General features: G+C 31.2%; 1 protein-coding gene and 1 long non-coding RNA gene across 2 annotated transcripts; both read left to right on the top strand.

The window, feature by feature from the left end:
• Positions 1–7,382: 7,382 nt before the first annotated feature.
• On the top strand, positions 7,383–7,746 carry LOC100306502 (uncharacterized). The gene is made up of 2 exons (XM_006592146.4): positions 7,383–7,594; positions 7,700–7,746. Exons 1-2 carry the CDS (start codon positions 7,474–7,476, stop codon positions 7,744–7,746), a joined length of 168 nt encoding a protein of 55 aa, XP_006592209.1. The 5' UTR covers positions 7,383–7,473.
• A 5,681-nt stretch (positions 7,747–13,427) lies between these two features.
• LOC100780808 (aquaporin TIP1-5) lies at positions 13,428–14,600 on the top strand. Its single transcript, XR_005887562.1, has 3 exons — positions 13,428–13,560; positions 13,664–13,914; positions 14,247–14,600. It is a non-coding gene; the product is annotated as an aquaporin TIP1-5 (long non-coding RNA).
• Positions 14,601–14,858: the final 258 nt, after the last annotated feature.

The following is a 14,858-nucleotide window of genomic DNA, read 5'->3' as shown; positions in this document are numbered from 1 at the left end:
AACATTTAATTAAATAAAAAATTCGTTTTAAATTTTACAAAATCTTTAGCATTGGTCCTAAAACTTGATCTTTTTTTACGCGAAAAACTTGATCTTATCTATTGGTTTTGTGATGCTTAAATATCCAGTAGGTCCTTCTTTAAATTGCTACACATTGTCAATAATAAATTGAGAAATAATAATTCCTTTATCGTCTACCATTAAAATATCAATAAATGATATAGTGGATAAAATTTCAAATAAAGGATCATTACTTAAATTATACTTATGTTGTATTTTGGGTACAATACCTCAGGAAAAGAAATATTCTTTCTATCTCTAAATATAAGATGTTGTTTTAAAAAAAAAAGTTGTCCGATTATTTTCTAATGATCTGCTGCATTAATTTTTTTCAGCAAAATACTCTTAATTAATTATTTCGGCCCATAAATAATATAGTAAATATTATTAATTGTCTCTTTTTTCCCCTAATGAGAATTGAAAAATTGAATGTTTTGCACATAGTTGAATTTTAAAAATTTAAACTTTACTATCATTATTATTTTCTCTCCATGCATTAATTATTTATAGGCAATTTTGGAAAAATATTATAATTATAGACAAATTTAATACTAATAAATAAAACAATCAACTTTTTTAGTATGTTTTTGAATTGGGGATAGAGGAAGTGTAATTATATTGTCAAATATAAGTATTCTTTATTTTTAATTTTTTAACGATGCTATGCCCAATGGAATAGGCTATTGTTATAAAACACACAATGAACCAATTTCTTACATTATCTTTAAAGCACAATTGTAGGGCAGGCAAATAGTACCCCCAAAAAAAAATGCATGAAGGCAAATGATCTGTTTTATATATATCCATATAAAAGTAATTAAAACGAGAGGAGGAAATAGAGCACCGCCTCTTCCGATCCGATCCACTAGCCAGTGACTAGAGTCTAGACCATTATCTCCAAAAAAAGCTTCTTTTTTTACGGCACCTTAAAAAAACTGTTAATAATTGTTCTTGTGAGCGTAATGTTTATCCAGCATAAATTAAATTATTAATATAGAAAATGTGAATATTTTTATCTTAATCCTCTAGAAAAAAATTCAAAATACACTAAAAAAATAGTAAAATTTTATCAAAAATTATTTACGTGATAAATTGAATTTAAATAATAATTCATTTTAATTTTGATAGATTAATCACTTTCGTTCACTCACTTATCTTAAATAAGAGTAATATATGATATTGATAAAAAAAAACATTAATAAAATAAATTTGCACTTATAACATGTCATTTATTTCCTTTATAGTATGTCAAATCTCGTTAAAATTTTACACCAAGAAATATCTCGTCAAATATTTTTTCCGTGTATTATTCTAACATTTCTATTACTATCATTCTCTTATCTGCAACAATAACATAAATATTTAATAAATAAAGATAAAAAATAAAAGAATGGTTAAAAATGATGATTTTCATTTTTCTGATCCTAACGTTAATGGATACCATAGTTAATGTATTTAATATTTAGCGCGCACAGCAAGCTACGAATGTTAATGTGAGCATTTCTAGTTCAGTTTTGTTTCCGGTAGGAAGCTACAAAACCGCTTCGTCAAGACAAATCTTGCGTACGACAAAAATGTTTAAATTAATTAATTGAATTAAGTTAAAGTCATAACTCATCTTGTATAAAAAAAGAAAAAGATTAAAAAATGTATCCAAAAAAAAAAGTCATAACTCCTTAATACGATGCATCAAGCGCCTCAAAATATGCGTTTTGGATGTGATTATACGTGCAAACAATGTTTGCTTTTGTCTAGTTGTGCACCTCCTAAGGTTGACCCTTCTTCATATCTACTAAACATATAAAATTCTTACACTATCATAACCGACATATCTATTTTTCATATTTAGATTCAGTTTAAGAGAACAAAGGTTAATTCAATTTTCAATAATCAAACTCATATTTTATAAGAATGAGAGTTTAAATCTTATTATCTATATAAGAACTTTATTAGTAAATAATTTATAAAAGCTTCTTTAAATATTCTTTGAATAATAAAACCTATCCTAACTCTAATGAATCCTTTTTGTCAAAAAAGAGTAATATTTAAAGCCTAACACTTTATTATAAGTAATGGTGATATGTTTGATAAGTATATATAATTCACATGGTTGATGTAACTGATGATTTATACTGATTGTTATGAACTATTTTTTAATGTAATTAACAACCACCACATAATTACGATTGATGCCAAAGTTCTGTAAAGGCCATGCAAAATTAACTCTATAAATATTGTTCTTTTGGACATGAATCACCCTGCGCCCCTTTAATTAGAAATTGTCATATTAATTAAAAGTTTCACCATAAACTTTCGTTATTTTTACATTTTCTTTGAGATTCTCAACTCACTTATTTCTTAGGGTTTGTTTCACAAAAATGATTTATAAAATATACAAAAACCGTTCAATACTTATGTTTTAAAATAATTTAAGGTTTAACCAAAGGTTCATAAAAAAACTAAGAAGAAGTTAGGTCTAGTTAAATAAATTAGTCTCTCACAACATGGTAAATCAATATTTAAATATTTATTAAGATGGATATATATAGTGTTTTACTGTATTTTAAACATAATTGTCTCTGACGAGATTTATGAAAAACAATAGAAAAAATTTAAAACATTTAATAAGTCATATTTAATGTTTATACTATGCAGTTACATGCACAGAATAAAACATTTATCTCTTAAAGAAAAACAACATATTCTTTATATAATAAAACTATCTTTTAGTAAAAACTTTTGTCATTTTCACCCCTTAATATAAATCCCCTTCTTAAAAGGGAAAAGGGTGTATCAGATTGTTATGTCCACGTTTGAAATGCTCGTGAAAAAGCCCACAAAGCAATGGACCATAAAATCGGAGCGCAACCCTTGTAGGGTTAGTTATCCGACCAAGAGAAATAAATACCTCTTCGTTTTTGTAGTTGTACCACATTTGCTCCTAACTGGTAACGACATAACTTGTCAAATCATTCATGTAAAAACATATTGGTACTATTTGTCAATTTGATTCCTTTTGTATGACTTGACGACCCCATGTAACATTTGAATACGATTATTATTATATTATTTACGTTAGGTATGCAATATTGTCTAACTCGTAGTAGAGTATAAAGCAATATTGTCTTTTGTGGCGAGAAAGTGGAGCCCTAAGGGTGTGGCGACAAACCAATGAGATTGTCTGTTTCTGGAATCGCACATGGCGATTTGGTGAAAGTCATGTGGGGAGGGCAAGGTTGTGGAAACTCTGAGTCAGGAAAACTAAGTCTCACTGACTCGATCGACCACTTGCAACTCGCAAGTCACAACTCACATACATTGGCACCAGCCTTGATTGAATGACCCTCCTACCACGACACTTGGCGTGTTCATCGTGTGCCAAGAGCAAGACACATGCAAAGGTACTACAACTTTACTGTACAAAAATATATATGCAAGTGGCATTGTTTTTTATTTTTAAAGAACGTTTACGTAAATTACTTTTTCAATCTTGAAAATTTTTCTATTTTAAAATAATTCTTTTAGATACAAGTCAACATAAATCACTTTTTTTTAATACACTTAAGTTACCTTTCAATAGTCAATTCAAGTGAAACCGAATTTAAACTTTTTAAATTTAAGTTTTCTGACGAATAAAATATGATTAAAAAAATTCCATCAAAACTAGCCAACCAAATTATTATTAGAAATTACTCAAATTAGTCATTAATAAAAATTGAAACATAATTCACATCAATAATATAGTGAAAAATACAATTTGTGAAAATATAATTAGTGAAATTCATATTTCAGAAAATAAGGAGAGGATCTCAATACGTTATTTTGTGACCAATTGAATAAAAAATAACTTGTGAGTATATATAAAACATGTTTTTTCAAGATAAATGCTATTTTAAAAAAGATAATATATATAACAAACCTAGCTAGATAAGCATGTCTCTTATATATAACAATGTGTTTTAACAGAATAAACGCATAGTTCCTAGGAATTTGAAAAATCTAGATTAGCATGCATGTCTCTTATAATATTACATGGATTCTAGAATCATTTAAGATCTTACAAAAGAAGAAAATAATAGTCACTTCCCATTGGTAGCTTGCATTCCTGAGGCTGCGACCTACATACGCTTTGACAGTTTGACTTCAACGGAAAGCCCAACTAAGCCACCATGGTTCCATTCCATTAGCCAAACATATTTTAAGTCTAAAATGGATTCTAGATACATAATTAATTCTGAATTAAAATAATTTTGAATAATTATTGTATTAAATCTAGAATTTTGTAAATTTTATTTTAATTTAATTTTATAATAAAACATTCAAACATAAATTATATTAATTTAAAATTAATTTTAACATAAATTAATTTTATATGCCAATGCTCATCCAAACATCCACCGATCTTCCAATTTGAGAAGTCCAAAAACCGCACCGCAGAAGAAACCCAAAATAAAAATGCTTGTGCTGGAACTCATATATTTTCTACCATTAATGTGATTCTGTGTATTAATTACACGTCGGACGCTATTACTATTTGACTGAGTCTATGTATGAGTTTCCTTTGAATTTTATTAATTACTAAGAAACGGCGATCACAGAATTGTAGTTCTGTAAAACACATGGAGTTGAAAAAAAAATTGGCCAGATACTGGTGGACAATACTTTCCTCTGTAGCTAAGGTTACAGTCAACACTATTTTTTGTGGCAGAACATTATTTTGCTTCGTGTTTCTGTCTAATATGGCGTTCTTTACATATAGACAAGTTGACGCAAAATTAGCGCAAAGGAAGAAAAGTGACATAATTGCAAGTTACTTGCAGACACAAATCCATAGTTCAAAACATGAGTCTAGTACTAGTAGTGTATCATAATATTGACTCAAACTTCAAGTTGCGGTCTGAAGCCATGAGTTTTACTTGCATTTAAGACGTTGATGATGACGCAGCCAGACAAAGAAAATAAGCTTCTCCTGAATATGTCTCTCTTCAACACACCTCTATTGCGGTCGAAAGTACGTACTGATACATTACCTATGTGAAAGGTAATTCAAGATTCTTATCTCCACACCTTTGATCCCAAGATTCTTATCAAGAGAATATAAAGTAGGTCATGTTCAATGTTGGATATATGTTGGTGTGATGGGATAATTAAGGAACTTGGATCCAAGATTATTGTAACTTATGGCCATTCTTAATTAGTTTCTTACACTAAAACTGCCGATGAGAGTCGGCCTTGGTACCAAAAGTCGTCGCTAATGTAGCTTTATGAACAGCTAAGCAACAGTCACGTGCCATGTCTAATGTACCCAACACATGCAAACTTGTTTGAGTCTGATAAAATTTGTTGATGTTTATAAGTGATAGCTAGGCCGTTATTTTGGCCAAGGTAAGGATATACAAATGTTCCTCCCAAATATTCGTCGGCCTCTTATGTTGAAGGATCTTGTCTCTTGTCTTTGTTTTTTTATGCAATTCAAGTGGGATTTATGCATGATCAGATACTTACCAAAACAATCCAATGCTCAAGTCAGGGTTCGACTATAAGTAATATATAGGATAGTAAATGCCCACAAAATGAACATTGCTTATTACTTGAGGGATTTTTCCTATTTATACAAACATTTGTGCATCTTGAACTTTTGTGCTCGAATTATCGTTTAGGTAATTCTTTCTTAATTAAAGTTAAGTAACCTAAACCTCAATTTTTTCTTAATCATGTTGATTTGCTCCATTATGGGTCTAGTCACTTGTTTATAGGGACCTTTGGGGGTGACTTATGATCCAATACCTGATTGATGGGACCGATTTTGGGACTCTCGATTTGACCGAATGCTTATTCAGTGTAACAAAAATATTGAATTAAAAACATTACTATTATCAACAATGTTCCATTTTTTCCACCACCATTTCCATCCACCTACAAGCCACCGCCAAACTAACAATGCAATTTGTAAATACCACTTTTCAACCATCAAGTCAATCTCATATCTTTTCTTTAAACATCCTTACTTTCAATGGTTTACTTACTTAAGGGTAACTTTATACAGCATTGTTCGCATTTATAAATGAAAAGTGAGAGAACAAAATCATGAAATAAAAGATAACATTCTAGTTAACAATTACTACTAAACATTTAAATAATCTTTATAAGAGAATTTTAAAGATAAATATTAACGATTTATATTTAGTACCCTTTAATTAGCCTTAAATTTTAACTAAGCTTTTTTTATGAAGATCCCTAAACTTAAAAGTAATTTGTCAAGAAGGAAAATCTCACTAAAAGTTATCAAACTAAGTTTGTCTAACAAAAATTGATCAATAATAAAACTAATAGATACTTCATATTAATATTATAATAAAAAAAATTATTGTATCAGTCTAATTAGGATCAACCATAAATGAAATAGGTTCTATTTGACTCAAATTGTAACATTCAATTATCTATTTCTCTTGAAAGATTTATATACACTATCCTTTCTATTATCATCATTCACTATTATTATTATCGTCATTATTATTATGTTTATTATATCATTATCATCATAATTATTATCATCATTAACATAATCATTTTTAGTTTCTGAACCATCACAATCACTTGCAATCTCTCCAATGGTTTGTTAGTTGAAAAGTTCAAAAAATATATTTTTATTTTCTTGAGTATAAGAGAGAGCGAGTGAGAAGGCATGTGGTGTAGAAATAATTTGTATGGCTTAGGTCTGAAATTTAGTATTAAGATTTGAAAAAGGAAACTCGCAAAAGTTAAAATCTGATGTTAATTTCTCAAAAAATTAAAACTTAACACTGACGATTAAATGCAACTAAACCTTACATTTTTTAAATTGTATTTTTTTATTGAATTGGATTTTATTTTTCTTCTAAAAAGATATGATGTTGGCTACGTACAAATTCTTACTTCAAATTTTCATTGCATGCCTTACATCATCTAGATTTCTTTTTCTCGTAACTAATGATTTTCTTTTTCACTTCACTAAAATGAAAAGAGAGTGTATAATTAGTTAATTTTAATAAAAATATCTATGAAATTGAACCAGCTTTTATTCACTATTTCACTTACTAGTTGCTACGTCTTGTAACTAATAAATAGTTGCAAGTTGTTTTCTTCAAAAAAAAAAAAAATAGTTGCAGGTTTTAATCTCTTCACTTTGATGCGGCAAATAAGTTTGTTTAAAAAAAACATTTTGTTTGGTTGTCGGCGCAGTGAGAAAAGGTCGACAAAGGCCCAACGAGAAAGAGCAATTTGGGCCTTAAAACCCATATAGGGTCCAATTAAATTCAGTTTGGGTCCACGTGGCGTCACAAAGGTAAAACCTGGAAACCCTTTTAGATCTCGGATTTGGAAGCTGCAGAACGAAGGCATTTCATTAGCAGCGTTAAAGAAGAGAGAAGAAAAATGCGAAAGTTCGATCCATGGCCCGTTTTCTTCAAGCGCGAGTGGAAACGCAACTGGCCCTTCCTCGTTGGATTCGCAGTCACCGGAGCTCTAATCACCAAACTTTCCCTTGGCCTTACCGGTAAAACCACCATTTCCATATCTCTCTCTCTCTTTCTGATGAATTGAATTGTATGTTTCTTTTTTTTTATGTAATTTTAATTCACTATCTCTTGTTTTTTGGCAGAGGAAGATGCTAAGAATTCCAAATTCGTTAAGGCGCACAAAAGGTAAACCCTATGTGGGTGTATTTTTCATTTTTAGTTTTCGCTGTTTGATAGTATTTGATATGAGAGTGTTTGTATTGGTTCCGATTGTTGAAAATTGAGGCGGTGGAGCTTGTAGATTTGTCTTGTGTAGTTTCTGAATTTTCATGTATTGGAAAATGATGAGTTCTCTTTGATATTTTGTTGTACGTAATAAAATGATACTTCGTTATTGTTGAAAATTCACTGAGTTTTTTCAACAATAACCCCTCTCCTCAGTTCTCTCAATTTATTCAATATGTACTGTTTACACTGTGAATGCTGGATAGATATCCTAACAGAATTCTGTCTACATTGCATATCCTTATTCCTAACAGAATTGATAACCAGCAATTACATCCCTAACTATTCTCTAAATCTAGTTGGTTTCTTAACTCCCTGCCTTTCTATGGTCTTAGCAATTGAAACTTCTTCCTCAGTTTGTTGTTGAGCCCAACTATGGTAGCATCTTGGTCTGGGTTGATGCTCATATCAATGTTCCTCCCTTACACTTCAACATTGTCCTCAAGGTTGAGATCAGGATAAGTAGTACCAATGGTATCTTCATCTTCTCATGTAGCTTCTTTGAACTTTGAAGCACAATGTTTGCGGTGCTGTAATACTGGTTAATGCATGCAAACTCATCTGCAATTTTTTTTTTTGGTGCCAAATCTGGACCAATTTCCTCCAACTCCTGGCAAGTAACAGGTTGCCTCTCAAGCTAATGCACTATAAACAACATGCACCTTTTTCATGGTAAAAACGCAAGCCTTTTTCACACATTGCTTGAATCTCAGCCTGTGTCAATCTCTGAATAGTTTGCTTGGGTTGGCTAGGTGTGTTGGAAATGTGTGTGTTGTGCGTAGTCAGCGTAGAGGATAAATGGTCTCCAATTGTAGTCACAGGTTTAGTGACAGTAAAATCGGGTGGAGTAGGTAGAATAGGTGGATATGGTGAAACTAGCTTCGGTGGATTGCTAATCTGTTGTAATTTAACTTCCTGAAATTTGGCTGAAGCCATGGCTTTGGTTAGTGGTAGGTTGAAAGGAGGCAAGTGGCAACCTACTGCTTTTAAAAATTCAGAAAGTCTTAACATTTTGTCGTCATTCTCAATGTGGGGAATCTGCCATTAGCATCCTTCACCAGAAAAGCAGAAGAAACACTTGGATTTCTTCGTTGTTGTTCAAGATTGGCATTCCTTGTAGTAATGTTGAGCACAAGCTGATCCAACCACTCAAGAACTCCTGTCATACTTGATCCCAGATCCGATCAAACTTGTGGCAATCCCTCCTGTAGTTGATTGATGGTCTTCTCTTGCTGATCCAATTGATCATCCACAGAATAAAAGACAAATGAAAGATATGAAAATTCACTTATTTATTCCAATAATCCCTCTCCTCTCAAGTCTCCATCCTATTTATACTGTTTAGCGTTTACACTGCATACCCTATAACAGAATTGGCATCCAACAATTACATACCTAAATATTCTCGAAATGTTCTGGATGGAGAAAATAACTTTTGAGTTGATGGAAGCAAATTGTTAATACTTGGCACCTTTGGATTATCACAAATGAAACTTGCGTAAAAGTCAAATAATGATAATCATTTGGCTTGAATTGAGGAATTATGAGTAATAACTCATTATTGTCTTCAATTTTACATTTTATTTTATTACTATACCTGATTGTTTGTATGCTTTATCTGCTTATCACATGTTCTTAGGCATGCATCTAAATTTATGGATTCTGATAATAGGACATTGTGTTGTTAATATTTATTCCAGGTGATTTCTGAATCGTGACATCTGCCTGGCTTTGCACTTTATGTTAGGTTTGTCAAGATTACTTTGCTTGTCTTGATTTTATGGATTGTAATAACAGAAGAGAGATGCTCTAGATAGTCTCTTTAAGTCTGTATCCCATGTTCTTATTTTCAGTTTTGGTTGTTTACCTAAATCTGGTTGAAAAAAAACCACAATAGTTAATAATTTCTGATTTGAGTTATTTCCTTCATTTTTAATACTTATCCTTTAGTTTCTCGTGTTATGCATCCACCATAATCTTGGGGACAATGTATGTCTTTAATGGTGTACCTTTGCCTTGCTGATGTTTGTTAATATTCAGTACAACTCAATGACATTCATGAGGACCTTAGTTCACACTAAGCTGATTTTTTCAGAGTGAAAAACCTTCCTAATGCTGGATCCCAGAAGAAGTGATCATATAACCGACTTCATCCTTCGTTTTTCTCGTATTTTAAAGCCTAATCGAGTAGCAATCGTTTGTCTGAGAAAATTAAATGATGGGCGAAGCTGATGTATAAGTTATATGGAGATAAAATAATAGGATTAACAAGGAATATGGAGACAATATAACACGTATGATTACAATATAATGAGAATGGTTCACATTTTCAAAATTTAAAGCATAGGACATACATAAATACTTTAGATTAAAAGGGGTAGTATTTACATAACCATTAAAAAGTTGTATCTTTTTAGTTGTTCAAATAAGAATATAAGATTTAGTAGTTCATATTTATTGTTTTCGTTTTTTATGATTCTAAAAATATATCGACCATTCGATTGGGCTGCGGTGGATGTTGATGTTGCAGAATGATAAACTATAGTTTTCGCTAATTAATCAAGCCTACCTCCTTAACAATTTGCTAGCCGTTAATTTAGCAAAATTTTTATTATTGGATCTACCATTAATATAGCTAATGACAAATCTCGTTTCCAGTGAGTATCAAAGTTTGTCTGTTATGACTTTTTTGTTTTATCAAAATGCTTTCTTTTGACAAGAAAATAATTGGCCACCGAAGCTCGGCCTGTATGTCTAACTCTGTTGGCATCAAACGCATAAATTGCGGTCACAGAAAATATTTAGGGTTAATTAAATTTTTAGTTGCTTAATATTTTCAATTCCAATATTTAGTCCTTCAAAATTTATTCATCAATTTTTAGTTTTCAATTAATTTTGTCAGCATTTTTAGTCTTAAAAAAAATTGATTATTTTTAGTTTCTTATTTATTTTTATTGTTCAAAATATATAAAAATAAAATACTAAAAATGGACAAAATAAAGATTAATCTTAAGCAATAAAAATAAATGAGGAATTAAAAATAAACAAAAGAAAATTTGAGGGACTAACAATATTATTAAAAAATTAACGAAGGACTAAAAATTATTTTTAAAAAAACTTTTGAAGAATTAAAAATTAAAATATGAAAAAGTTGAAAGACTGCAAATTTAATTAACCCAAATGTATACAAACTGTGAATAAGGTTGGTGGTACTAACTAATTCAGGAAATACTTGCTTTCAGTTTCTAACCTACAACAACAATAATAATTGTGTCAATTGGAGCAAAAAATAACAACCTAGTTAAGGTTTATTCCTTTTGGTCTTACCGTTGTAAGTTTATTGTCCGTATTTCTTCATTTTATATTAATGTATTAATATTAATTTTCTTCAATCCCGCTAAATTTTCAGACCTGAAAAAAATTATGACTCCTCTAAAGTGAGAGGAGTGCATTTTAGAGAAAAAAAATGCAATAATGTCTATTAATTAAAAAAATCAATGAAATCGTAATTAATTTCATAAACTAAGTAAATAAAAGTAACAATAAATAGTTTAGACGTTAGAGTAGCCATAAACATTTCCCATATGACCGAAGAAAAAGAATTTGTGGGATCGCGATGAAACCACATTTAGTTGCACCTTCTTATAACATGGTTGCCATTGTTAAAGTTTCAGTTTCCTTCTTATAACATGGTTGCCATTGGAATATGTGAATGAGGATTAGTATCTTGCAAACAACAAACCAAGCACACACTAAGTGAATAAATAAGAGTTTTATTCTTGTCATTCTTATCAAAACAAGGAAAGTGACAACTTGGTTTAAACTTTAAAATACTCACTCTTTAAGCCATCCATAATAAAGAAATAATGTAGATGGGCTTACAATTAAGACAATTTTAAAGGGTCAGAAAAAAGAAAGAAGAGATGTGGCAATATGATAGGACTCTTTGTAATTAATTACTTGTGGCTATTAATCCACTGTATTTGCAGACAAATATATTTGAATAGTAGTCAGTAGTTAGGTTATATTAGAGGCTTAGATTTAATTTCTAAACCATGGATTATTATTTAAACAAATCGAATGACAAATTCGATGCATGAGTACCACATATCACAGATGCTTAGGTATTCAAATTGAACCCACCAAACCTCATCTTCTCCCAAAGCTACATACCAAATCCAATCAGCTACTTAATTTTTCAATTTGCTCCCACAATTGATTTTAGCTTTTGCATGACAAAAACAAAGCTCAGGAATCAGGATCAGTCCGATCCATAAGAAAACCACTGAAACGTATTAATTAAAACTTAGGACAAATGTAACATAGTGATAATCCTTAACTAACACAAAATGACCTCCATGGGCACTAGGCAATTAGTTTGTCATTTTTTACTTATTTCCATTCTCAACTGTTTCACAACTATCAATAATAAGATGACAACTTAACAACTTTACGGTCAAAATATATAGTATTAAGGATACCTGCCAATGGAAACCATTCATTTGGTGGCCTAGTCTAGGACCAGGGAGGTTGACTTTGAAAAGAAAAAAAATCATCATCTTCTTGTTCTTGGGATCATTGGAACTATTCTCTCATCTGTTCCCCTATGCAAATTGGAATTTATTAAACTTACTTTCAAGATGATTGAGGCAACAATAGATAAGTAATGGTAATGGATGAAAATCTACTTTGTTGCAATTATTTTCTTGTTTTGTCTACAATCAAGAGCGAGATAGGAAAAAAATGTAAATAAGATAAATGATCCAACAAAAGCTGATAAAAGGAAGAAAAAAATTTAAAAAGTGTTTATAAAAAATGTGTATAAATAATAGTATAACTTATGAAATCCAGCACAAGTAGCCAACAGTAACAATGTCCCATCCACGTCACCGCCATGTAAACAACCCTAATAAGTCGGTTGGTTGGCCCTAAAGCTAATTGAAGGACCCGTCATCACGAATTTGTCATCAGACGGTGATGAAGCCTCATAACATCACATCACACCGTACGGTGGCTTCACGGGAACAAAATGGAGGCCCCGACCAGTTTTTCTTCAAAGACCTCAAAATACATATTTAAATTTCAGTTCAAAATGTGATATATCAATTTCAAAATAAATTTGATGATTCACAAATTTAATTTTATAAAAAAATTATAAGTTTTTGTAAATTTTATTTTGCTTCTGACATTAGTTTGTAACTAAAAAAACAAACATGCATAAGTTCTATTTAAAATGTAATGAACATTGTTTAATCATCTATCAATAATTGTAAAAATTATTTCAAAAATTATATTTAAATCGATTTTCAATTAATAAATACTGAAGATACATTATAATTTAACTCTTCTGTTTATTCAAAAAAAAATTATAGAACCTTTTATTTTATAAATGATTGTATAATTTTCACACGTGGTAGTTGGTGCCACAAGTTAAGCAACGTGAAATGCAGCAGCAGGTTCTTAGTATATATAACCAGCATTTGAGCAAAAGGTTAGAGCAAGAAGTTTTGGTAACAAAACTAAGCACAAGGCATTATCATTATTATTCTAAGCTTATAGTTGAAATCTTGGAGCAAAGGAAAAAAAATGCCGATTTCTAGAATTGCCATCGGAAATCCTTCAGAATTTGGCCAAGCTGATGCACTGAAGGCTGCTCTTGCTGAGTTCATCTCAATGCTAATATTTGTCTTCGCAGGAGAAGGCTCAGGCATGGCATATAGTAAGGCCTTATTTATTTGTGCACAACTTTTCTCTGTGTTTTGTTTTCATTGACAATTTGAACCATGCAGTAAATTTATAAACTCTTTGGGTGTTTTTGGCAGATAAACTCACAGACAATGGTTCAGCAACACCAGCTGGGGTGGTGGCAGCATCACTGTCTCATGCATTTGCTCTTTTTGTTGCGGTTTCAGTTGGTGCTAACATCTCAGGTGGACATGTTAACCCTGCTGTCACATTTGGTGCCTTTATTGGTGGCCACATATCCCTCCTCAGAGGCATTTTGTTCTGGATTGCTCAGTTGCTTGGCTCTGTAGTGGCTTGCTTGCTCCTTAAATTTGCCACTGTTGGATTGGTAAGACACTTAACATATATTTGTTCATGAGAAATGTTTGCAACATACTCTCAGCCAGTCTTTTTAACACATTCTTTATTGTTAGCTGAAATTTACTAGATATCATAGAATTACGTGAAACTCGTTCCTTATTTAATGAACTCACTCATGATTTTGTAATTTTCAATAAGCTTTAATCACCGGAAGAGACTGTACTAGGAGTGTGTTGCTAGCATTGCTCGTTTATTCATTGTAAAATGAATCAAGACATGATAATTTTAGTGATATTATTTATTTATTTATTTTTTTCCTTTGTTGTGTGCTCATCGCAGGAAACATCTGCGTTCTCATAGTCTCCTGGGGTGGGAGCTGCAAATGCACTTGTTTTTGAGATTGTGATGACTTTTGGTTTGGTTTACACAGTGTATGCCACTGCAGTGGACCCAAAGAAGGGTAAACTTGGGATAATTGCTCCAATTGCAATTGGTTTCATTGTGGGTGCTAACATCTTGGCAGGTGGTACCTTTAGTGGTGCATCCATGAACCCAGCAGTTTCTTTTGGACCTGCTGTTGTTAGCGGGACATGGGCTAACCACTGGGTCTACTGGGCCGGCCCATTAATTGGCTCGGCTATTGCTGCTGTTGTGTACGAGACTTTCTTCATCACCCCTAACTCTTATGAACAGCTACCCGTCACAGATTATTAGGACCTAATTGCCACATTTAAACTTCGAAGCTTTAACCAAACTTTACATCATCTTGTTTGTATAAATGATCATTTACCTAAGGATCCATTCTGTAGAGTGGAAAGAAATAAAATAAAATTTTTTAATTAAAGTAAAATGTAAAAATGAGTCTCTTACCGTTCATTTCAATTTTTTTCTGTTCTCTTTCTCGACAGATGAACAAACCTTTAATGAGAGAATATATTTATAATGTTTACTAACCATAAGTCCATAACCATT

Source organism: Glycine max, chromosome 12, assembly GCF_000004515.6.
Source record: "Glycine max cultivar Williams 82 chromosome 12, Glycine_max_v4.0, whole genome shotgun sequence".
In the NCBI taxonomy this organism is placed as follows: domain Eukaryota; kingdom Viridiplantae; phylum Streptophyta; class Magnoliopsida; order Fabales; family Fabaceae; genus Glycine; species Glycine max.
This window is presented reverse-complemented; position numbering and strand designations above follow the sequence as displayed.

Coding starts and splice junctions, on each gene's coding strand:
- LOC100306502 (XM_006592146.4), top strand. CDS start 7,474: ATGCGAAAGTTCGATCCATGGCCCGTTTTCTTCAAGCGCGAGTGGAAA. Junction 7,595..7,699: donor ACTTTCCCTTGGCCTTACCG/GTAAAACCACCA, acceptor GTTTTTTGGCAG/AGGAAGATGCTAAGAATTCC.